This window comes from Zootoca vivipara, chromosome 4, assembly GCF_963506605.1.
Source record: "Zootoca vivipara chromosome 4, rZooViv1.1, whole genome shotgun sequence".
NCBI lineage: Eukaryota > Metazoa > Chordata > Lepidosauria > Squamata > Lacertidae > Zootoca > Zootoca vivipara.
Window position 1 is genome coordinate 19423747 of NC_083279.1, and position 25025 is coordinate 19448771.

General features: G+C 41.5%; 1 protein-coding gene across 1 annotated transcript in view; it reads right to left on the minus strand.

Moving 5' to 3' along the window:
• Window positions 1–490: 490 nt before the first annotated feature.
• The window catches only part of SLC15A1 (solute carrier family 15 member 1), a 35525-nt gene continuing 10990 nt past the window's right edge, over window positions 491–25025 (minus strand). The window contains exons 5-23 of the mRNA XM_035114363.2: window positions 23704–23823; window positions 22780–22879; window positions 21890–21980; window positions 19746–19829; window positions 17501–17583; window positions 16312–16398; window positions 15162–15251; window positions 14335–14379; window positions 13424–13456; window positions 13228–13316; window positions 12393–12474; window positions 10439–10564; window positions 8994–9140; window positions 7759–7808; window positions 6891–6998; window positions 5173–5272; window positions 3318–3464; window positions 2335–2442; window positions 491–1275 (exon numbers count right to left, since the gene is read on the minus strand). Coding sequence (XP_034970254.1) covers window positions 1090–1275; window positions 2335–2442; window positions 3318–3464; window positions 5173–5272; window positions 6891–6998; window positions 7759–7808; window positions 8994–9140; window positions 10439–10564; window positions 12393–12474; window positions 13228–13316; window positions 13424–13456; window positions 14335–14379; window positions 15162–15251; window positions 16312–16398; window positions 17501–17583; window positions 19746–19829; window positions 21890–21980; window positions 22780–22879; window positions 23704–23823 — 1876 coding nt within the window. The 3' untranslated portion in view covers window positions 491–1089. The remainder of the gene's footprint in view (window positions 1276–2334; window positions 2443–3317; window positions 3465–5172; window positions 5273–6890; window positions 6999–7758; window positions 7809–8993; window positions 9141–10438; window positions 10565–12392; window positions 12475–13227; window positions 13317–13423; window positions 13457–14334; window positions 14380–15161; window positions 15252–16311; window positions 16399–17500; window positions 17584–19745; window positions 19830–21889; window positions 21981–22779; window positions 22880–23703; window positions 23824–25025) is intronic.

Here is a 25025-nt window from a genome sequence, read left to right on the forward strand (position 1 = left end):
AGAAAAATAGCACTGTATACAGACCAGGAGTAAATAACTCTTTGCAGTGCAAAAGGTCACATTCCCTTCTGGACAATCTTCCAAAGGCCACATGAGAGTGGAGGGCAAGGACAAAGGCAAAAGTGGGCAAAGCAATAAATGTAATTTTACCTTTGTACAGCAGGCCAGGTCGTATTCGCATTCCTCTCTATCTTCGACCCAGACAAGGAGCATTGTCAGAGTTCACAGACATATTTTAGACAGACAGAATCACTCAAGGCAGCGCCAATGAAGGCTGTAAGCTTTCCCTGGTGCCCCTATAGAGTCTCCTCCACCCTCTTAAATTAGCATTTTATTGTAATGAATATGGTGTGCTCCTGGCTGCGTTGATGTAGTGGGGCCATGGATTTACAAAAGGCTGGCAATTTCTGCGCTATCCTGATCCTCAACTGTAATGAAACAGAAAGCCCAGCTCTCTTCTTCCACTTGAGAAAGTAAACCGAGCCATTAATTTTTAGAGTCGCAGTTTTATTTCGTTTGCCTTTGCTTCTTTATCATGCAATTCCTCTTTGTTCGTCTCTACCACTGTAGGCACCTGAAGTTAGATTTGGCAGTCCTCTGGCAGAAAACAGAGGAAGAGGTGTGTAGTGCAATACCAGGGTCATGAACATTCAACCGGCTCAGATACGTGTTTCCAGGAGGAAAAACCCCCACATATGTATAATAGCAATCATTATCTGTAGGACAGCATATCAAAGAGCCTCTAAAACCTGTATGTTTTGTGAGCACTTGCCTTCTGCTACAACATGAAATTAAAGCAGTTCTGTATAAAAAATAATACTTTGAATGTCTTTTCATTGTGGCCAGGTGCAATTAGGTTCAGTTCCCTTTTTAAGTGCAAAATCTGCTGAAAAAGAACTGGGGGGGGGTTCCTCATTTTCTTCACAGGAGAACAGATTTCTTAATCTTCGCCTTTGGGAGGGAGAGTGTATTTTGATGATGTTCACTAACCACCCCTGCCCAGTGAGAAGGCAGCACTTATGTGTCTCAGACTAGAGATGCAGTTGTCCCGATGACAGTTTATGTTCTCATTCATCCTTTAGTATATGCTCACATCTGAGTCTGTAAAACATTTCCATTTTCATAAGATGGCGGTTCCTTTTCCCTCTTCTTTTCATCCTCTACCATTTGAGCTTCAACTTCAATTGGATCCACATAAGTGTAAAAATAGGCCATGATGGCAAAAACAACAGTAACTGCAACAAGTAAAGCTGCAAATAGAACGTATTCTACCCACTGTAAAATAAAAAATTTTTAAAAAGGTTTTAGATTTGTATATATATATTTATATATGTAAAACATGCTATTGCTAACGAATAAGCATTTATGCATAAATTCAAAGAACAGAGCATTTTTAGCAGAAGTCATTACATTATTTTAAGGCTTGCTTCAAACATTAGCACAGTCACATGAGATGCCCTTGGGAATCCAAACTGCCTAGCTTGCCTCTTGTAGGAAGTAACACGTGGTTCAGGAAAATTGAGACTGCAATCCTAACTGTGTCTACTCAGAAATAAATCCTGTTGAATTGCATGTGGCTTACTCTCAGATGAGTGGGGTTGCAGCCTGATGGGGAACAAATTTCCTTGCACTGCACAAAGGCAGTGGATAAGGAACGGGTAATTTTGTAGGACTGCGTCTAGCACTTAACACGGAAATTCTGGTATCTAGAGAACCTCATTGAGATTTCCATTTCTATAGGTTTAATTGAACCTTTATTTGGCTATGCTATGGGCTACAAAATTGTGCTCTGCAAAAACTTAAAACTTCTGGGTCTTTAATTGAAGTCTTCCATCTTTAGATTTGCAAGTCATGTCACAATTGCTACCATCCAGAATCACCAGATTTTATGAAGTTCTACGACCTAACCATATGCTTTTGTACAAAAAATAAAGTTCCAGATGTTGAGTGTGAAGGTTCTCCAGTGACTTATACCCCCTCCCCACCCATACAGGATACAAGATATACAGCCCATATGAACACACAAGCCTTATTGAACACGGCAAGACCTGTTTCTGAATGCATAGGATTGTGCTGTTAATGTAGTGGACCCCTGCTATGGAACCTATACCAAAGATTCCAACACATAAAACTAACATTAGAGATCAAAGATTCAAAGCCATCTGTATTTCTCACTGTGCATCGTATTGACATCTTTGCATGCTCAGTATTCTACTAAAACTACAACTCTGCCTTAGTAACAGAGCTGTGTTTTAGTGACTGTTCTCCCCATACAATAGTGTTCACCAGTATATCTATATATAAAAACTTGTAGCCCTGATGAGTTTACTTTACCTGTTCTTCAATTTTTGAAGCTCCAGCTATAATAAGAACAATGATATTCCCCACAGCCACTGTCAACAGCCATCCAGCTTGCAAAACAGACTTCATGTTTGCAGGAGCCTACCGAAACAAGTTATTTAATTGGACATTGTTTTGAGGTACAGTATCGAATATTTATTATTCAAAACTGGCTTTTCAAGGGCCAATTGCATATTTAGCAATTATATCAAGGCTATGGGGATGGATTAAATACAAAACTCAGGAGGCAGAGGATGCAATACTTTCCGTCCCCACTGTAGTCCCAACTAAAATCACCCCTACACTTGTTTTTTGCTCTTACTAGGGCAAATGCTGGGATGCGGGTGGTGCTGTGGGTTAAACCACTGAGCCTAGGGCTTGCTGATCAGAAGGTCGGCAGTTCGAATACCCGCGACGGGGCAAGCTCCTGTTGTTCAGTCCCTGCTCCTGCCAACCTAGCCGTTCGAAAGCACGTCAAAGTGCAAGTAGATAAATAGGTACTGCTCCAGCGGGAAGGTAAACGGCATTTCCGTGCACTGCTCTGGTTCACCAGAAGCGGCTTAGTCATGCTGGCCACATGACCTGGAAGCTGTACGCCGGCTGCCTTGGTCAGTAAAGCGATTAAATTCTTTGCTCTTTTTTGATCACACCTAGTCACAAAAAAAACCTCATAGCTTGGCTTTACTGGATAACATGCTCTAACTATATCAGTTTCTACACGAGAAGTACTGTGCAAACTAGAAAAATATTCATAATGAGAACACCATTGAAAAATACAAATCTGAGTAAACTATGCCACAGAACTATGCCATGTGTGTCAGGTGGCATAGGATCCATCTGACATACATAGATTCTACAAGCTCACCTGCAAACCCTACTGCCGGTCTTTCCTTGGGAACAGTCTGCATGTGTTTCTACTTTATAACATTTCAAGGCTACCATTGCAACTGAGACATCTCTCAAGCAAAGCCATCTACCTGGTCATATGAAAATGATAGTCCAGTGACTGAGAAGACCACTTCAGCACAGGTAATAATGAAATACTGAGGAATTTGCCAAGCCATACTGATTGTGTTGGGTTGAATGTCTTCAACATAGTTGAGGAGTACTCCACTGCTGTTGCACTGAAAGGAAAACCAAATTACATTAATCCAAACAAGTCCTGCGACTCCTGCATTTTAAATAGGCAGCACAAATTAAAAATAACTTTAATCACAGCGTAAACTGACACTGAAGACGTAAAACATGAACAACTGCAAAGGATTACCCCTTTACAAAAGGAAACATTCTTTTTTAAGTTGTTCACATTAAAAAAAATATTATAAGCAAATCAACAATGAGAAACACAATGATCTCAGGTGCACTCATCCAGAGATTCTGTGAATGGGAAAGCATGTTCATATAAAGAGAAGAGCACATGACTATGGATTAAGTATGGAAGTATATTATGATGACTACCAGATAATTAATAATAATAATCCCAATTGACCGAGTTGCCCCAGCCACTCTCGGCAGCTTCCAACAAATCAAAATACAGTAAGATATCAAACATTAAAAACTTCCCTATACAGGGCTGCGTTCAGAGGTCTTCTAAAAGTCAGATAGTCTATAGTCATAATAAATAATAAAAATTTATTATTTATACCCTGCCCATCTGGCTGGGTTTCCCCAGCCAGTCAGATAGATAGCAACTAAAACTTCAATAGATAGCAGATCATCCAGGTATATTTTAATTTGAAACCAAAAGCCGTCGAATTATAAAGTGGCTTGTGTATTTTAAGTTTAAACAGATCCTATTTACATTTACAGTGGTCCCTCAACCTACGAATTTGATCCGTTCCGAATGCACATTCGTATGTAGAAACATTCGTAAGTCGAAATGCGGTTTCCCATTGGGAACGGATTAATTCGTTCTGGAGCCTTACCTCTCTCGCTGCCCCGTGCTTGCCACCGCTGCTGGATTGGGCCGCTGCCGCTGCCGCTGCAAGGCCGGCCTTCTGCAACGAGTGGGGCCGTGGAGGAGCAAGAGGCAGAGACCTCGGCCGGCCGCCCAGCCGGCGCCTACCTGTTGCGCTCGCTCGCTCGCCTGCCTGCCTGCCTGCCAATGGCTTCTCTTTCTCCTTCGCCTGCTCCGAGCGAGAGCGCGGCCGGGCAGCCTCCTGCCTGCCTGCCTTCCCTTCCTCGCTCAGCCACGCTCGCTCCTCCTCTGGCTGCTGTGAGGCGGAGGTGGCGAGGGCCCGATCCAGCGGTGGCGGCAAGTGCTTGATCCAGCGGCGCCGAGCGCGGGGCAGCGAGGCCATTCGGATGTCAAAAAATTTCTAAGCGCGCGGCCATTTTTTACTATTTTTTTCTCTTCATAAGTAGAATATTTCGTAAGTAGAGTCATTCGTAAGTCGAGGTACCACTGTACTGTGACTCTCATCATTAGCTATACCAACTCTTTAGTGCTAATCTTTTATGAAGGCACATGTGTTTACAACAGCAGTATACTTCTAGTCATATTTATTTTGCTTTGGTAACTTTGGTATGGTTATAGTATGATATCTGTTATATATCGGTACTGGTGAACCTATGGCTCTCTGGATACTGTTGGACTCCAACTACCATCAACCTTAGCCAGCAATGAGAATGATCAAGGATAATGGCAGCTGCAGGGTCACAGACTCCCTAATCTTGATATATATGATCAGATAGCAAGCCATAAGGAGGACAAAAGCACCATTATAATACATGTGGAATAATTCATGCACCATTGTTAACAGGTACCCAGAAACTTTCATTCAACCGCCAGCAGCGTTTCAATATTCCTTAAAGATAAGCGAAACAACTTACCCCCTCTACTACAATAGTGTAAGCGCTGCCATACCCAAATGTCAAAGACTTGCCACTGCAGTTACGAAGATCGCTGAGAACGGTAACGGTGATTTCTTTCCTGGGGGGGGGGGAGATGGGAGGGGGAAAATGAAGTCTGATCTACACAACCTACCCAATTTAATCCACATATATGAAGCTATAGTAAAAGAAGAAGAAGAATTGCTAGTATTAAGAGCAACAGCCTCAACATTATTTGTTCAGCTTACGATCATTAACCACATGCATTTCGGGTTAACTGCTTACTCCCAGTTCTAAAGTTTGCTGTGGCAGGATATTGTCTAAGGAAGTTTTTCTGACCAGTCTTCCAGTACACTAGATCGACTAGTCGAAGTAGTCACGTCTGCACCTGTCCCGTACTTGACATTACATATGACGTCAGGTATGGAGCAGGTGGGTGTGGTTTGGGGAATATGGCCTTGCAGGTGAAATGGAGAGGCCTCGTGGGCCAAAATCCACCTACAAGCCAGAGGGTCCCATACAGCTGGACTAGAAAAAGAGCATTTGCTTTACACAGCTTTCTCTCCTGCCAACCCCAATGCAATCTTCCAAAACTCACCCAGCTTTCAACAGCAAGGTTTTCTGAGTTTGCAGTATTTATTCTTGGGTTTTCTAAATTCAGCAATTAATGGGGGCAAACTATTTTGCTGCTACTGGGCAGCCATCGCACCTCCCATTTACTTTCATTACCAGGCATCATAAATAAACTCATTGTTCATTTCAGCGCTTTTTGGTCAAGCGTGCATGTGTTTTCTCACATTTGGATCTTCTTCGCTCTTTTCAAGCTGACTCTCTCTCTCTCTCTCTCTCTCTCTCTCTCACACACACACACACACCCCTGTCTTCTGGCAGCCAACATTTTATTTACTCATAATTACCTTGGACTTTGCATTTGTTCCAGGGCATGGTGGGGGAAATGGCAGCCCCTGAGAGCAGCAGCATTTTTTGTGGTGGCTGCCGTCTTATTTATACAAAAAGTGAGCACATTTTCTCCCTCACAAGACTAACAGCAGTATGAAGGGGCTATTTAGAACAGGCAAACGGTACAGCACAAGAGGGACTAAAAATATCTCCACCATCCACCAGTGTATCAATCAAATTCCAGGCCTCATAGCTCTATTGCAGTGAAAAATAAACCCATTCAGAGATCCAGTCACAGATTTTCTACCTAATATACCCTAGTAGTCTATTGAAGCACACATCCTGTGAGTATTCCGAGTTCCTTAAAGATACTCAGATTTGTTGTAGCATAAGCTTCCATGGACTAGAATCCACTTCATCAAATGTTGGCGCTGAGACAAATAATTGCAATAAGACAATTATTTGTTTTATAACTAAAGTTTTTACTTGTACCGTATTTTTCTGTGTATAAAACAATGGTTTTTTCTCTCTTTTTTGAGTAAAAATGGGGGGTTGTCATAAACACAGTTTTCGGTGGGGCGATCAATAACTTTGGGGGGCAATTACCCAAAAGTAGCTCCACAACTTTGAAATCCTCCCCCAAAAGGTCAAAAATACTGATTTATTAATTTGGGGTTCAAAAAATAGGGTTCATCTTATACACAGGGGTGTCCTATACATGGGAAAATATGGTATATATTATGTGGTTGTAACCCACCCCACAACCTTTTGGTGAAGGGCAGGTTTAAAATATTTGGCAAACAAACAGTTATACTTACTCTCCTCTTTGGAAAGGCGTGTAGTTTGTGGGAGAAAAATAACCCACATCTCCAAAGGTAACTCCATCCATAGTGATATTAATAGTTGAATCCATATTGTTTATGAACCTTTAAGACATGATTTAAATGAAATGTTTTAAACAGCACAATTTATCAGTTATTATAGACGTGGGAACTTTTGGCCCATTAGCTGATGCTAAACTACAACTCCCATCATCCTTGGCCAATTTCTATGAGCCCTAGCAAGCATTCCCAAACGTTTGTATTAAACTATTGATACAAACTATGGAGTCAATAGACTCCATGCAAGGTAATATGAATTTGTGACAGCCAAGACTGAAGGTCTGTGTAACTTAAGTGAAATGACATATTTCTTATTTCATTTATATAATGGATAACTCAAGAATGGTGAACCTTTGGCCCTCCAGATGTTGCTGAACAACTTTGTTAAGAAAGATTAAAAAATGATTTTGTAGCCAAAAAGCTCAGTTTCTCTGCTCCAATTTTTTTTCAAGGAAGTTGTTATATCTTATGAAATCCCATTGTTATTGAAGCCTCATTCAGACAGGAATGAAACACTATAGTCCATGCCTACATACTGCCAAAAAGTTCAGCCCCACTACACTAGGCTCACATAATGCCTAGGGATAGTCAACACATCACTACACCGAGTTGTTCTGTATCCACAAGTAGGCAGCAATAGGTGGAGTGGCCGTGTGGGGCAAAGCAGAGGAACTTGCAGCAGAATGCCCTATGTATTGAAAATCACTAGTGATTAAGGCGGGGGAAATGACACAGGACTAGTTTCTCTTCGAACAGAATTCAATTTCTAAAATAAAATTAAAAAACGTAAAAATGAATATCTTACCTGATCTCATTGTTTCCTTGATCTGGCTTTTCTGTGATGCCATCCACAAGCTGAGAGAACGGAGATTTGGGGTTAGAGGAGCTATTTTATAAAGCCATTCATTTTTAACCAATGCTTTGTACAAATAATAATTTATAAACAGTTCTTGTTCAACTTCGGATCAATACTCCCATATTAAATGCTTATACAACTGCAAACGGGTGTGGATTGTGTCCCCTTTTGAAATATGGATGAAGATGGAGACCTATGGATCCTGGGATGTCCTTCCACGAACCATAACATCATTGGTGTTTCCAGGCAGTTTTGGAACCTGGATTTAATGGTCTTGCAAGGTCTCCTTCAGACAGCCACGTGTGTTATTTTAGTTGTGAAGCACATCATTAACATTTCCCTTCTCCCTGCTATTCCATGTTTAAAAATGCTTCTTCGTTCCTGATATGTTAGAGCAGGAGAAAGCTTGCCAAGCTCATTTAAAAAATAAGAATAATACTTTGAGCATGTGTGGTTTTACATTTTGAAAACATTTCAATCATCGTAGCATTGTGATTATGCCAAACACATTTACCTGGGAATAAGCGCCACTATGTTTTAGAAAAGGGTAATATATTCTAAATTCAAAACAATCATGTGAGCACCTGTAACCAGGTACATGCCTAGCTGGCTGCCTCCTGACCAAGTGCAGATGTTGGGCCTGTTTGTCCCTGCAACTCTCAGGGTGGGCCCTGGCTGCACCTCTGTATGGAATTACAAGCCAAGTGTTAATTAGCATCAGTGTTAATCACCATTGAGGACAACAGACTGCCCTCTTAACAAGGATTTGAAGTCAGCTATGAACACTGGTGAATACAGAACTCTAGTTATCCTTAACCAAGATTAATGTCGGTGGAATCTAGACACATATAAAAAACATTGTGGAAATGTTTTTTTAAAAAAATGTTTTGAAAAATATATTGAATTTGCCAACTATCACCAACTAGTGTCACATTTTTATAATGCACTTACAACACACTTAAAATGTTTTATTTGCAGCTGTATGGCTGAGTCCCAGGACTGAAGTACTAACAGTGTATCAGCCCTTTTTTGTGCTTCAGTTTCTCTCAGGCTTCCAACAAAGACCGTTTTTCCCCAGAAAGCTGCCAGAAGTATCCACCTGGCATTAGACTTCCTGAGTATTATTTTGACATGCAACAGAAACCAGAAGGCTGGTTTCTTAACTAGCTTTTAAACTGACTTACCAGCTCAGCTTGGACCCCAACTCTATTTGATATTTGAAGGGTGTGACGTTCTTTCCCCACGTAAACAAATGTATGATTAAAAGATTCCTTCCCAAAGTTTATATCAATATTGTTTAACTTTGCTGTGTCAAAGGTGATGTAGTCTGTCTATAAACAAAGATAAAATACAACGAAACAGTTAAGATTCCTTTCACCAAAGAAGCTCTACTTGCCTCTTATATTAGAGATCACAACAATTACAGCTACACACAGTGCATGTGAAGTTCATAGGGTGTTTGTTTCTCTCCCTTCCTCTCAAAAGAGGTAGTAAATCAACACTGATGTAACCTTTTCCTTTTTTTCATAAGATGTAAACCTGGAGCATAACAACCTTTATGGTAATCCAACCAGTGGTGGAGGAAGGGGGGCGGTGGGGTGATCCACCCCGGGTGTCACAAAATGCCGGGCGGCACTCACCACGGGGCCTGCAGTGTACCCGAGCCATGCGTCTCTCCTGGGAGAGATGCGGTGGCTTGGGCGCCCGCAGGCTCCGCACTGCTCCAAACGGTCCACCGGCCACCTCCCCCTCAGCTGTAGGGTGGCTGAGTGGGAGGAGGCAGGCAGACTCCTCGGAGGCCCCGTGGAGCGTCCTGCCCCAGCTCACTCAGCCCTGCAGGCGGCTGGCCCTGCCTCTGGGCTCAGGGCACACACACCGCCCCAGGCGCCCAATCGGCTTGCTCCGCTGCTGAATCCAACTAAGATAGACCTGGAGCTACGGTGGATGTTGTTAATAAAACAAGAAACCAAAAACAATATATGGGGATATAACAGAAGCACCAGTTCCAGGATATACGAAATTATACTCCATTTAGGATATTCTGTACAACCTATCACATTTAAAGAAGGATAAGCAATAAGCAACGACTTTACAGAATAAGTTTTACCCAAAGTTGATCCATTGAAATTAATGGACTTTAGTCCTGGTCATTCATTTTAATGGGATTATTCTAAGTAAAACTTAGATTGGTAAAACCACCCTTAGATTAGAAAAAAATAAGAATGAAGGGAAATACTTCTGTTGCAACAGAAAATATGGAAAATAATTGTTTTGCCCAGCTACTGAAACCGGTGCTTCTCCCCCCCCCCCCCGGGGGTACTCAAGGGTACACAATACCAGCACCTTTTTCCAGATGTTGTGGCACTTACAGTAACAACTTCATGGTGAGCCATTTTTTTCTTAAAGAAAGCACTGGCTGAAGCTGTCCCAAGAACCCTATTAATGTGGAGTCTAAATGGAATTTCAGTGTACTAATTCCTCCTCTGGACTATTTAAATCGCAAACTATCCTCCAGTGAAAACACCAAAATGTGAATAAATGGAATTGTTCTTTCTCAAAGCGCACATGCCACAGATCAAATAGTTATAAAAAGTTAAAATTAAATGTGAAATTAATTCTCAAAACTTACTGAATTTGCAGAACCCACTTCAACAGTCTGATCGGTACCAGTAAAGCGAACTGTTGCACTGCTGTTCCCCATATTTATTACTTTGATTTGGGACTGGCCTGCAGCAGGAAAAACTGGAATAGTTTTCTGTAGAGGAAGAAAAAGAAAAGGGTCACCTTTTTTAAAAAGCACCTCTTTCTTTCCCAGGGCAAAACCATACATTAAAGGAACCTCTAAGGTTTCCAAATCTTTTGTTTTTCATAAAATACTAATATGGAAGCAAAGTCATTTGCTTAAACCTTCCCACTGCTACTGATTCTCTCCTGCGAATCCCCAGGCCTTTAAAATAGGTGTTTCCCCTTTCCCCCCCCCTCTCAGCTGGGCTTTAAAAGCAAATTAGACCATTTCAGGGTAAGTTGCATAACTGAGGAGGAAACTTGCATGGAAGTATAATGGGTGGGAGAAAGGAATGACTAACTCACCCTACATTTCTCAAATTCTGCCCTGCAAGTGTGACTCTACCCATATGGCCAATATTTAATCACATATAAAATAAGAAGGGAGGTTGCACGCCACCCCAATCTCCAAGCAGTGTGAATTTCTGGGGATCCTAGGCCAGGGTTTGTGTTTCCTTTGGAAATGAAGCAGAGATCGTGGTGTCCTTGTGATATAGGCTTTATTTACACATATATACAACTGGAGTCTACAATGCAGGGGTTCACAGCATCAACACCCTAAGAGGGCCTATTTCCCCTAAAGTCACAGCCTTGGATTCAAACAGGAATCAAGCATTTCTCTGTCTCTTTCCAGCTTACTGCTCTGACTCTAGCAAACTAGGCTCTGCCTCTCTCTCTTACTAACTATTCACAAGTTGAAAGAGGGGCCCTCAACCGTTTCCCATTTCCCACAGAGCCCCCTTTTTGGTTCTCCTGACTGGAAAAGAAAGAGAACCCAAAAGAACCAAAATTGACAGATCCTTCCATCCCTTGTCTCTGTAGTCTTTTATATCATCACATGAAAACCTGAAGCTGCCTTAAGACAGGTCATCTGTCAGTACGCCTAGTATATTATATACATTTAGCTAGATATACTGGTGCTGTAATTGGAACCAACCTGAACGCAAAGTATCTCCAAAGTATGTCATCGCCATGTTCTCCAAAGTGGTCTCTCGTTTTCCCCATAAATATAATCCACCCTATCTGTCAGGGGGACTCCCTACAGGGAGCCTCCCCCCATCATCCTGACCAGCACTTCGCCCAGCGATAGCACGAGCAGCGAGTCAGGAGAAGGGAATGAGGAATGGAGCGGAATGGAGGGAGGGCTTAGTGAGGCGCCCGAGCCCTGGCACTGCTCTGGTTGAGGGACAGCGGATGAGGGGCTCAGCGAGACGTCGGAGCCCAGGCGCTGCCCCAGCCAGCAAGAGAGGAGACCTCTCCTTCCGATGCCCGAATTGAGATGCGCACCCACACGTAGGGCTAAAGGGCGGCGTTTCGGGGTGCCCGGGCTTTTATGCTGGCCCCGAAGCAGACGGCAGCCATTGCCGAGTTCTGAAAGTGACTAGGTGGTCATGTTTTCTGCTATCTCTGCACTGTAAATAGCATGCACAATAAAACTCTTAAAGACAGCGCGGACTGGAGCGTCTTTACTCGAGAGTAGCCGCAACAACCCCCTGACAGCATCTTTTCAGCATTCCCTCCAGGGCCGGCTCATGGCGCCTGATATGCTTAAGACGGCCCCGATTCCCTCATATAAGAATTCACTAAGAAGGTTGTTAGGGGTGGGGGGAGCATGTTAAATATTTTCAAATTTTCATAGTATGTTTCATTTGCAGGATTTGGTATTTCTGTTTGTCTGATTTGTATAAACATTTGTTAACTTCAAAATCAAACCTCTGTTCTTTGCCTTAATGGTAAAAATGAAGACAAAAAGCTAAATGGTTAGGGCCTTGCTAGATTTCTTTTTTTTTTTTACTTACATCTATTTGCACCTGCACCACAGCAGCAACGACAAATGCTAAAGCCGCCAGCAACATGCCGACTGTCATCTTCCTCAGAGGCCTGGTGAAGGAAGAAGGAGCAAGCAGATCTTCAGAAGCTTGGAACAATGACAGGGAACTCTCTGAAACTCTCCAGATATTTGTTGGACTAGAACTCCCATCATCCCTGCTCATTGGCCGTGCTGGATGATGCTGATGGGAACTACTGCCCAATAAGATCTGAACAGCCACAATTTGAAATTTAAACCCACTGCAGCTTACAGGTCTTTGAAAATGATTGCAATTGCCCCTTTGCACATTGTAAATTATCCCTGTGCGTATCTTAGCAGTATTCTCCAGTAGTCCATGGAAAAATTACTTGCAAAGATGCAACCTGTTAAGTATCCCCATGGCTTTTAGGGTCTCTATAACACTAATTACTAGCCTAAATTCTCGAGAAAGCCACATTGTTTATAGATTTTCACTACATTATTTATAGTACTTAAGGAAGATGGCAGGCTCAAAGCTCATTCCGGCCACTTTCAGACATCACAAAATCTTCCCTTGGCATATGCAGCAATAGCCCATAGAATAAGTGCTCTGGTTTTAGTTATTGATGCTCAGCAATAAAGCCACATTTTTTTTCCCCATTTGCCTGAGTGTAAGGCCAAAATTTATATGAAGATAATTTTCAGGAATTTTTTCTTTGTGCGGTTCTGCCTAAACTTTGGAGAGCAATTGTCATATTAAAAATGTTTTTTGATCCAACCCCACCTAGTCTGTATGCTTCCCCCCACTGCCACCTAACTTGCTGAATTTCACCACATTCACTTACGTGAAATTTATGTGACATTTCTTAATTAGAGGATAAACAACAGCATCTACAACTGGGACCATTATAACAATGAGTATTGGGTTTACAGTCTGTTGAGAGGAAAGGGGAAAAACACAAGAAAGTTAATAACTTTCAAACAGCTTATATAAAGGTCGCTTGAAATAGCTGAAAACATAAATGTAAAAGCTTACTACACCTGCATCTGGTCTGGCTGAATCTGAACAGGGCCCTGGAGAAAAAGAGAGAGATGTATATCTTACTTATAAAGTACTTGTAAGTTGAAACTTTAAATATCCTTGCCCAATCTAGCCAAGAGTATTCATGCATGTACAGACCAAATTCTGTCTAATTTAGCATCTTATTTCTCACCAAAGGCCAACTAGAAGCCTTTGGGAAGTCCACAAACAGAACATGAGAGTGACAGCATTCCCATGCTGTTGATCCACAGCAACTGGTATCATTTTCGAGGCATGTTTGCTCCAATTCGGGAAGCAGTTATATAGCCAACATGACCTATATCTGTTGAATAGCCGTATTCTCTGCGAATTTGTCTAATCTTCTTTTAAAGCAGGGTTTCCCCAAGCTTGGGTCTCCAGCTGCTTTTGGACTACAATTCCCATCATCCCTAGCTAGCAGGACGAGCGGTCAGGAGTGATGAGAGTTGTAGTCCAAAAACAGCTGGAGAAATTTGGGAAACCCTGTTTTAAAGCCTTATAAGTTGGTGGCCATTCCCCACACCTTGTGAAAGCAAATTCCATTGCCTGTAGTGCTTCCTTTCATCTGTCCTGAATGTCGCACCATTCAGCTCCTTGAGTTATTACCTTGAGTTATTACGAGAAAAACTTTGCTCTGTTTTCGCCTCACCATGCATAATTGTGTAAATCAATATCATGTCTAAACTAAAAAGTCCTGAATATTGTAAACTTTACTGGTAGGTGACCTGGCAAACAATATTTGTTGCCCTCCTCTGCATCCAAGCAGGCCAGTGCACAAATATCACTTGCTAGGCCAGGAATATGGGCATGCTTCCAGCGGTGTGTGTCCAAACATACAAACTAAGAACTGCCTAGAGCTCAAGCAAGTGTGTACCGGTAAGAAACAACTTACAAAATCTCCATCCATTGTTGTGGCCTGCAATGTCCATCGTGATCCCTTTGAAACAAAACATTAGAAATTACTTTTAAAAAGCAATTGCAACTAAATATCCTCAGGGTACAGTAAGTGTCTGCAGAATACCAAAAGTATTTGCTGTACTAATAAGACACCTTGTGTCCATGTTGTAAAGAACAATGGGTAAGAAACCGAGTAAGTAATTTTATCAACAATGCCAAAAGGCAAGAACAACAAATTTTTAGAAGCTTTTGCCAGCCTGTAGGCATACCGAAAATAAAAATAACACTCAGCAAATAACTTCTAAGTGGACAATCATAGGTGAAAAATCTGCTGTGCCTTCTCTCACACATAATCATGTACAGTGGTACCTCTACTTACGAATAACTCTACTTACGAATGTTTCTACTTACACATGGAGCTCTGTCCGCCATCTTGGATGCGGTTTAGATAGGATTTTTTCTACTTACGAATTTTTAGATAGGGTTGCTTTGACTTACGAATTTTTTCTCCCAATGCATTCTTATGGGATTCGACTTACGATTTTTTCCGACTTACGAATGTGCGTTCGGAATGCATTAAATTCGTAAGTAGAGGTACCACTGTATGTTACATCAGTGGACACAGAATTAATTTTTTTACAAGTAAGATTGTTCTGCCTGCTAAAACATCTACCAATAATAATGAAAAGCATTATAACAATAATATTGAAAAAATAAACAGTGCATATCCAACAGTACATCATGACTTAGATGGGGTGGGGTAGGGATAGGAGCTATTTAAACACCTGAATAAATTGTTAAGAATTTTCTTTCCAAAGTTACCTGCTGATCAAAAAGTGCCCAAAACATGGGAAGAGGAATATACAGGAACAGCACTCTTAAGACCATCTTTGTCTGGGCAATAAGTCGTTTCTATAACAAAGGAGTAAAACAAATCATAATAATAATAAAATACCAACTTTTTAAGAATGAGGTTTTCCATATATAGATTAGAGAAGGTAACAACACCCTTCAGAAATACCAGCGACCAACTCAAAGGCTAGGAAAGGAAGTTGTAGAAGCTGGATTTATTAATAGTCCGTTTGGAGAACGGCCCATCCCCTTATCACAAAGCGACCGTCCTGTAACTCTTGATGTACAGGCCATGATCAAAATTATTGGAATACAGAGAAAGATAATCCCAGGCTTAAAATTATGTCAGAGGGTAGTCTCAGCCTAGGCAGAGCCCAAATGTGCCAGAACAATAGGGCTGATGAGATAACACAACTGAGATACAGAATATAGGAAGCACATTTCCAGCCACAGCCAATTTGGACCACACAAAGAGGAGAGTACTGGTTCTCTTTCAGAAACAATGCAGTATCTTTATCTGCCAAAGAATGGATTGGTAAATTAAACACCTGATCTCCATTGCAGATTAGGCACAACTGTGTCAATTGCATTTATTGATTATGATCTTCTGCTTCCCTTAGATAAGCTTAGTGACTTACTGGACATAGAAAGCTGCCTTACACTGTGTCTTAAGCAGGCATCCCCAAACTCGGCCCTCCAGATGTTTTGGGACTACAACTCCCATCATCCCTAGCCAACAAGACCAGTGGTCAGGAATGATGGGAATTGTAGTCCCAAAACATCTGGTGGGCCTAGTTTGGGGGTGCCTGGTCTTAAGTGATGCTTATGCACCGAACCCTCTTTATTTTAATTTGACACTAGTTAAAGCACTTATTTAAATCTCTGAACTCTGTGGATTCAGATCTTATTTGAGGGTTGTTGCCTTTCCAATCAGCTGTAAATCCCTGCATGATCTACTGGACTTGGAAGCGACAGTCAGAGAGATTTTATAAAGGGTTCAAGATGCCAGAAGTCACGGAGTCTCCTTAAACTTTGCATTGTTAAATATAATATAAGGTAAATATGTCAAATAAGGGGACAGGTTTTTGAGCTCTCCGAACAGACAAATAGCACAACTTACATCATACTTCTCGCTAGCCCAGTCCAACCAGTGCTCCCTCTTGGGGTATTGCTTGCTGCGATGTCTAAATCTGTTTCCAATAGCAAACTGCAAAGAGACCATTTACAAATGGTTAAACAATGTTGTTGTTTTCCCCCAAATTATTTCACAAATTCTTTTGGAAGGAAAATGCTTCCCAGCTGACCGAAATGCAAAATGAAGCAAAGACTGAAACACTGCCAACAGGATGTGGCAACTGTCATCATTGCCCACCTCCCCCTCCTTTCAAAGCGTTTACTGTAAACTGTTTGAGCTATTTTAGTTGGTTTATTAATAAAGTTGTTGCATTTTAAATGCAAATGTATTATTTTGTACTTCACAAAGTTTTATCAGCAGCGACCTCAAAACCTGTTTTCTGTACTATATATGTCTAGATGTAGGTGCTATTGGCAGCTGTTTGCTTTTTAAAGATTGCTTTTTCACAATGTTCCCGACAATCTAGATCAGGGTTTCCAAATCATGGGTCTCCAGCTGTTTTTGGACAACAACTCCCATCATCCCTAGTTAGCAGGACCAGTGGTCGGGGATTATGGAAATTGCAGTCCAAAAACAGCTTGTGAGTTTCCCAGGTTTGGGAAACCCTGATCTATATGTTCCTGACAATTCCAGAGTGGCATTTAGGAAGAACCTAGAAGAGTAATTTAAACTAAAACTAGGTTGCTATGTTAAAGGCATTAATCTCTGTTTATCTATCTATCTATCTATCTATCTATCTATCTATCTATCTATCTATCTATCTATCAAGAATTATTGTAGGGACTTATAATGTAATCCTAATGTTTGACTGTGTTCACAACATATCTTTAAAGGAAATTATTTTCCTCAAGTGATTCTGGGCCCTGTATTTCACCCCTCACAGTTACAGTTCTCAGCAGACAAACTGCAGTGCCTAGAATCCTTTGAGAGGAGAAATGTGCTTCAAATGTGCTTTAAAATTATAGTGTGTACACAGCATTTGAGCGGCATGAGCACTCAACAATCGCATTAACTTCAGTTTTAAACTGAAGTTAGCTTAACAAACTATTCTCTCTCTAGGATCAAACTCAGGGGGGAAATGAAATAATAAATCAATTATTTGATACTTAATTTTGTGACACTTAACAGTAGAGTTGTCCTTGAAAATGCTAGCCATGAACTGTACATTGCTTACCGTAATACATTCAGCAACTCGGACCATTACATTGCCTTGAGGGTTAACTTTTTTGTACATTGTGCTTCCAACTATGAACACAACTGCAGAGAAAAATAAAGAACACCAAGATTTGCTGAGGTTGTAGCAATCTGCGAGAGGGCAAGACCATGCCATGCAAGGAGAGCATGTACATTACATTAAGTCAAAGTCACAGCTTATTTGGTCCACAGGCCATAAACATCAAATACAGTGTAGGTTATCAAGAAAAAACCACAGCAAGAAACAGAGAGAGGGAGAAAGTGAGGGATGACACTGCACAAAAAAATACATGCACACAGACTGAACATGAGAGTATTACAAAACCCATACACAATCAAAAATAGTAAAATGCAAACAATTTGAACTCATCTTCCTTTTAATAATTGTGACCTAATGTTGATGGTTACAGGGAGGTGGAGGAGCCCTTTATTTTCAGGGTTGGAATCTGCCATTAAAACTGATATGTAGAATTCATCTGAGCTTTCCAGGTGAAAAGAATGTATTGAGGAAATAAAACAATAGCTTATATTCCTGTGCAAATTACAATAGAGGGAAAGATATGCAACAACATTTTGACTGTAACACTTTGACAGGGATAACTTCCACAGGGACAACTTCTCAAGTGCCAGAAGGCAGTCTGGTAAATCAAATTTTCATAACAGCTGATGAAGTCACTTTAAGATCTAGTACAGAAATCACGGCGTTCAGAGTTTAATATGTACTTTCACAACTTAGCTCAGGTAGGAGCTGTGGCAAAGGAGTTCCTCATTGACATTTAACTCATTTCTCCACCGAAAGCTTCATACAGGATGACACTGTAACTGCCTGTAAGCATCAGCAAGAGATACCATTGCAAAATACAGAGGTTTAGGTCTCCACTGGCAGAACAAAGCATCAGGCCTCGTGACTAGTACCTGGATTCAGTGGAGATTGGTCCATTAGAGTGAATGGGACCACCAACCTCAACCTGCCTTCTTACAACTAGTCTAAGGGGTGGCACTGCTTCCAGCTCCGTGTGGCCCTTGCAGAATTAAGCAGAGAGGAGGACGTAGACAAAACTGTAATAAGTTGTCTCTGCTTCTCGTTGGCTGTAGTGCCACCTACTGTTGGTCTCCCCACCTTGTACCCAACCGGTACCAATAGGCACCAACCACCACTACCTGGGTTGCTGAAGCAAAGAGGGAATGCGTGCCACTGAGCACGTAGGACTGGCCACACGCCCTTCTTACACCCTGTTTATCCTCCAAATAAAGTCCTATCCTTGTCATCCTTCCACTTTCTTTACAGCTGTTTTTGTTTGCTAACTCTTTCCCCATCTCCTCTCAGTTCAACATAGCATGATCTTGCGTATTCCTTCCCAATGACACCCCAGTCTTATCTCCTCTCTCCCACCCACTCCTTCTTCAACACCACATTCCTCCTACTCGCTCTGACAGCTTCCCAAGCATTAATTTAAGAACAGCAGGTTCCTGGTGTGCTGCTCCAGAACCTAGTGTAATGTTAGGGTTTGCTCTCTAAAAGTCACAAAACGTTTACATGCTACTGAGCACTCCCTCACTGGAGGAACAGCTCTCATATTACAGACTAAGGCTGCAATCTGATGAGGAAGACCTACGCAGATGGGAAAATGAGGGGGTTGCTAATCCTTTCTGTCGAGAAACTGGTCCAGTTGCTTTTACTTTAGCTGCGGAAAAGATGTGGGAGCCTGCCAATTTCAGGGCTGGGTCTAAAATAAGGCTTGCATGGATGTAGATAACTTGCATTTCCATAGGTTATACACAGCTGATCCAGGTGGGATGAAACAAGGAAGTGGGTACCAGAAAACCTATGGGTTCTATCCAACTACGTTCTACTCAGAATAAACCCAATGGAATGGACATAAGCCATGTCCATTAAATTCAGTGGGTCTACTACTCTGAGTAAATCTGATCTGATGATCAACAGAGAGATTGCATCCCATTTCTGATATTTCTATTTTAACAGTGCTACTACATTTTTTCCTTTTTTAAAAACAACAACAACCCTCTTTTTCAAAATTGCAGTGCAATTATATTCCTGTCATTGTCCATCCTACCCTTGCCGCCCTGCAGGTAAAAAACGTTAAAAATCAATGAAGAAAGAGCACGATTGCTCCCTCTGGAACCCAGACTACAACAAAATGCAGCAAATGAGAGTTAAAGCAAATATGACAGGTAAGTGGGAAACGAAAAAGCATTTGACTTACACAGTGCAACGGCCATTAGTATAGCAGGAACACCGAATGCGAGAGGGTAACATTTTTGCTTGACGTGAATTCCACATTCCACCCCTAAATCAAATAAATAAGCAGTATATATTATCATGACTCTTTCCTCGAGCAGAAGTCTGTGTAGGCTACATTTTACCCATCTACCTCGGCCTATTTATTTATTTTCTCACACATATTCAGAGTAACCACTACTGTATAGATATTTCTCAGGAGGAGTCTCATTTCAGATTTGGATGGAAGAGAGTAGAGATTCTCAGTGACGTATGGAGGCATGCTCTTTCATATATTCAGGATTACACTGAAGGGGAAAGCCCTGAATTTTATGAACATTTGGTACAATGACTTTATGTTTACAAAACCATAATGTTGATACTACTAACACAGGCAAGTTATCCTCTTTTTTCCAGCCAAAAGATTGTACCTCTGGCATGCATGTTGTTGTTTAGTCATGTCCGACTCTTCGTGACCCCATGGACCAGAGCACGCCAGGCACTCCTGTCTTCCACTGCCTCCCGCAGCTTGGTCAAGCTCATGTTTGTAGCTTCGAGAACACTGTCCAACCATCTCGTCCTCTGTCGTCCCCTTCTCCTAGTGCCCTCAATTTTTCCCAACATCAGGGTATTTTCCAGGGAGTCTTCTCTTCTCATGAGGTGGCCAAAGTTTTGGAGCCTCAGCTTCACGATCTGTCTTTCCAGCGAGCACTCAGGGGTGATTTCCTTCAGAATGGATAGGTTTGATCTCCTTGCAGTCCATGGGACTCTCAAGAGTCTCCTCCAGCACCATAATTCAAAAGCATCAATTCTTCGGTGATCAGCCTTCTTTATGGTCCAGCTCTCACTTTCATACATCACTACTGGGAAAACCATAGCTTTAACTATATGGACCTTTGTCGGCAAGGTGATGTCTCTGCTTTTTAAGATGCTGTCTAGGTTTGTCATTGCTTTTCTCCCAAGAAGCAGGCGTCTTTGAATTTTGTGACTACTGTCACCATCTGCAGTGATCATGGAACCCAAGAAAGTAAAATCTCTCACTGCCTCCATTTCTTCCCCTTCTGTTTCCCAGGAGGTGATGGGACCAGTGGCCATGATCTTAGTTTTTTTGATGTTGAGCTTCAGACCATATTTTGCGCTTTCCTCTTTCACCCTCATTAAAAGGTTCTTTTGGCATGCATAGGCCCTTTTAAATGTTCCTAATGATGGTCTCCTTACTACACAGAGCCGGTGGCTTGCATCCAACAGGACCCTGCAGAAGTGGAACGAGATCTTCGCCCGACAAAAGAGGCGTGTCTCCATTTTATGCCTCGCAAATCTCCATGCTGCACCACACACTTGCTGAGAAGTCCCTTCACCCCCCAGAAATGTCTTTTTGGGTGGTGGGGTGGAAATAAGGAATTGTAGAGAGAAAGCAGCAGTGGAAATCTGTTCATGCAGCTTAGTGAATGAGCCAGAGGCAGAGATGCTCATAAGGAAGAATCCTACCAATAACACAATGGCATAACTCCTGCTGTGTCATCACTAAATGGCACCACTGAAACATTTGTGTACACTTTTGCCCAGTCTCCTTGCCATCATTTCTTAAGGCTGCTCACAGACAACCTGTTTTCTGCACAAAGTTTCTAGGGAGGTTACACGATACAGGCTATTTATTGGGAATTCACTTTGATTTGTTTTGGGGAGGTTAGATGACATTATGGCAAGCAAGTTATCTCACGTTTTCCAGTGCCGTAACTTTTCTTATCGCTAAAAGTCTAAATTTGTAGGGAATTTGATACTTGCACAACCTGAATTTGGTGGTATTTGATTGAATCCCATCTAAAAATACCATATTTATGCGAATCTAATCTAGCCATCGAATCTAATGCGCACCTCAGTTTTCAAAACCTTGAAACCCAAAAAGTATTATCTGGCAAATGTAAATGTGCCATCAAATCCAATGTGCACCCTAATTTTCGTGACGTCATTTGGCCAAAAAAAGGTGTACATTACATTCGAGTAATTACAGTTGTAGCAGTCTGGACACACCCTTAGAACCCTGACCCTGATGTTGGTTGGTTAATATTCTCACACACACACACACACACACACACACACACACACATTAATTAGAAAAGCAATTTTTACCTCTAAGAATTGGTGTGATTATAGTAGAAAGAAGGCTTCCAGCATTAATGGACAGGTAGAATATAGAAAAGAACCTATTTCTTTGTTTTTCCTGAAATACAAAGGAGAACATTAGTGTAAAATATCTTTTGGAAGCCTATTTTTTGAAAAGCACAAAGCGCAAAGTAATTGCTACTTCAGCTAATGGTCAGAGAATAATGGCCAAGTGTTTGACTGTGTGGGCTTTAGTTTTTACAGTATATGCTCATATATGCTGGCATCTGTCTGCCTCAGGAGACAAATGTCCATCTGTATATGTGTGTGTGTGTGTGTTTGTGTGTGTGTTTGTGTGTATGTATACACACACACATCCATACATACATGCAGGGCTGCTATAAATAAAACATGCTTTTGCAAAACCACCATGATAGATTTTAAGAAGCAAATTCTACATTTCAATAGTGTTGTGACTCGGGTGGATTATTATTATTTGGACAGGACAGGGTTAATGGAACCCCAATGACTACAAACTGATACTCCATAATAGCCATTGGTAGAACTGCCTACGTCTTATGTTAGGGAAATTACAGGGAACTAGGCTAGGAAATGGTTGGAGAAAATTTCTCATCTTCATACATTTTCCTCCCGCACAGCAATACTCCAGTGAGATGGAGAGGACAAGGTAGGTGTAAGTGGAAAAAACCAACAGAAACATTTTCAGATATGAGTTTTAGATGGAACAATGAGAAGGCAAGCTCTCTGGAAAGTGCCTTTGCGGAGCTGCCCGTCTCTGGAGATCTGATGTGGCTCAACCAGTATGTTTGTAAATAAGTTACAAAATGCCGATAAGCCTTTAGCGACCTTCCTCCAAATAAAAATAAAGCCCAAGTTAAGTGCCAGGAACTTCTTACCTGATGATCCTCAAACTGGTCTCCACCAAAGGCTGCTACACAGGGCTTGATTCCTCCAGTTCCAAAAGCAATAAGGACCAAACCAATCATAGAGAAAGAACTGCAATAGTAGAAATAGATTAATAGTTGTTGTTTCAGTTTATTACCCACCCTTTAGCATAAGGTCCCTGGGTATGCTACAACTATTTTAAATATACAAATATGCTCACAGCAAAGAATGCTCTTTTAAGAAACTGGGTTGTGTGCTGGTAGGCAATCCAAATGTAACAGAAGTAAATGTGAACATGCTGAGTTTCTCCATAAGTATACAGATATATAGGGTGGAGAGACAATAGATCTGGGGCCTAGCACAGAAGACTCCATGCCTGAGCTCCTTGAGTCATGACCTAATAGTGCTTCTGACCCATATTGTTCTCTGGTTTGCTGTTGCTGATTCGTTGAAAGCAGAAGTTTTTCCTCATTTTGTATGTCTCTGCTCTGACAAGAGAACTTCTGCTGACCTATGGTGCCTCAAGGGGCAAAGGTTAAAGTTAGTTTTCAACTGAATCTCCATGTTGTGTATCTGGCAATAGGTCTTCAGGCATATGCCATTATTTTTCAAGCAGGGGACAGGATTATCTGACAGGATTGCAGAGATTACAAGAGTTCCACGCCAAAAGCAACATGTCTCACGCAGTTTTCAAGGCACGAACAAAATATGATAATCGAAGCACTTCCTCCAAAGGATAGCTGCAGCTTTATTGAGATAGCAAAAATAAAGCTCCTTGGACTTTGCCATGTGATAGGAGTCATATGATTATGCAAAGAAAGGAACAAAGGCTGCAACAGTTCAAACCACAGTAAACAGAGGATCTGTGGGTACATTGAACCGCTCAATTCCAATTTGCAATTACAAGGAGAGCAGAAGTAACTGCTGCAACTTACATGGGAATCGCAACATTATCTACATGACCATCCCCGTCTTGATCCAGCAAATCATGTATGGAGCCTACCGACAAGACCGCTTGCCCAACTGTGTATACAATCGACAAGGAAATAATGGTCCTGTTATGAAGAAAGCAGACAAAAGATGTATTTTTAGTGACACAATCCCTTTATCTTTATTGAATATGCTGCATTTTGCTTAGACAACTAAAGCATGACAACAAAGAGGTGAGCATGTTGTTGTTGAACATGAGCACTCCATGTCCGTTCAACATTTGTTTGCTGCACTACTTCCATGCTCAGGATCCAGATGTGCTTGGACTTCAAGTCCTATCAGACCCAGTCGGCCTGCCCAATGATCAAGCATGATGGAAGTTTTAGTGCAACCATATCTGGAGGGCACTAGGGTCCTGCTCCTGCTTTATGGTTTCACTAAGAAAAGCAGCAACATATGTGCAGCAACTGTGTTTGCTAAAAAAATTGAAATAATCATGCCTACGCATATCCCTGGGTCTCAAAATTTCTATGCACCCAGAGCAGTAGGCCTTTGTGCAAAACCCGTTTTCTGCTTTCAGATTGCAATGGCAGCATTGCAATTTTCTTCAATTAAAAGAAAAAACATCTAGGGATTTACTAAGCAATCATACTTAGCAGAAGGTAGGAAAAGTACTATCATATAGCTAGCTCAAAAAGAAAATGCAAAATACAGCATTGACTAAATTCAGGAAGAGAGACCTCTTTCCTCAGGAAAACATTTCAGGAAGACTGGAATGTGCCTTTTGGTCCATCTAGCTTCGTGTTGACTTGACAACACCGTCTGGCATCGCCTCTCCAGGTTTTCCTAGTCCTACCTGGAGAAGCAAGGAACTGAACTTGGGACCTTCTGCTTGCAATGTGTTCTACCACTGAGCTCAGCCCTTTTCCTGACCAAGGTGAGTCATCATGTTGGAAAAAGGGATAGAAAAATGTGCTGATTATTATTTGTAGGTTATTCAATGCTACAGTAATGACAGCATGACCTACAACGTATTGCATCTTACGTAATTGGTGCTGTCCAATTTGTACATGCAACAGGTATCACCCATGGCATCTACTCTCTCACACAAAACTGGAACGCCCAGTCTAACTGAGTAGAGAGGAACTTCAAGGCATTCTCCTAATCACCCAGGGTAAAACTGAGCAGGGACTGGCAACATGAGACCTGAACATTTCTTAATTGTTGTGGCCAACCTCCCTGATACTCATTATAATAGTTAACAAGCTCTTGTACACATCCTCTCTCCGATACAATTGTTTGGCAATCTACACTTCAGTTTCTATTT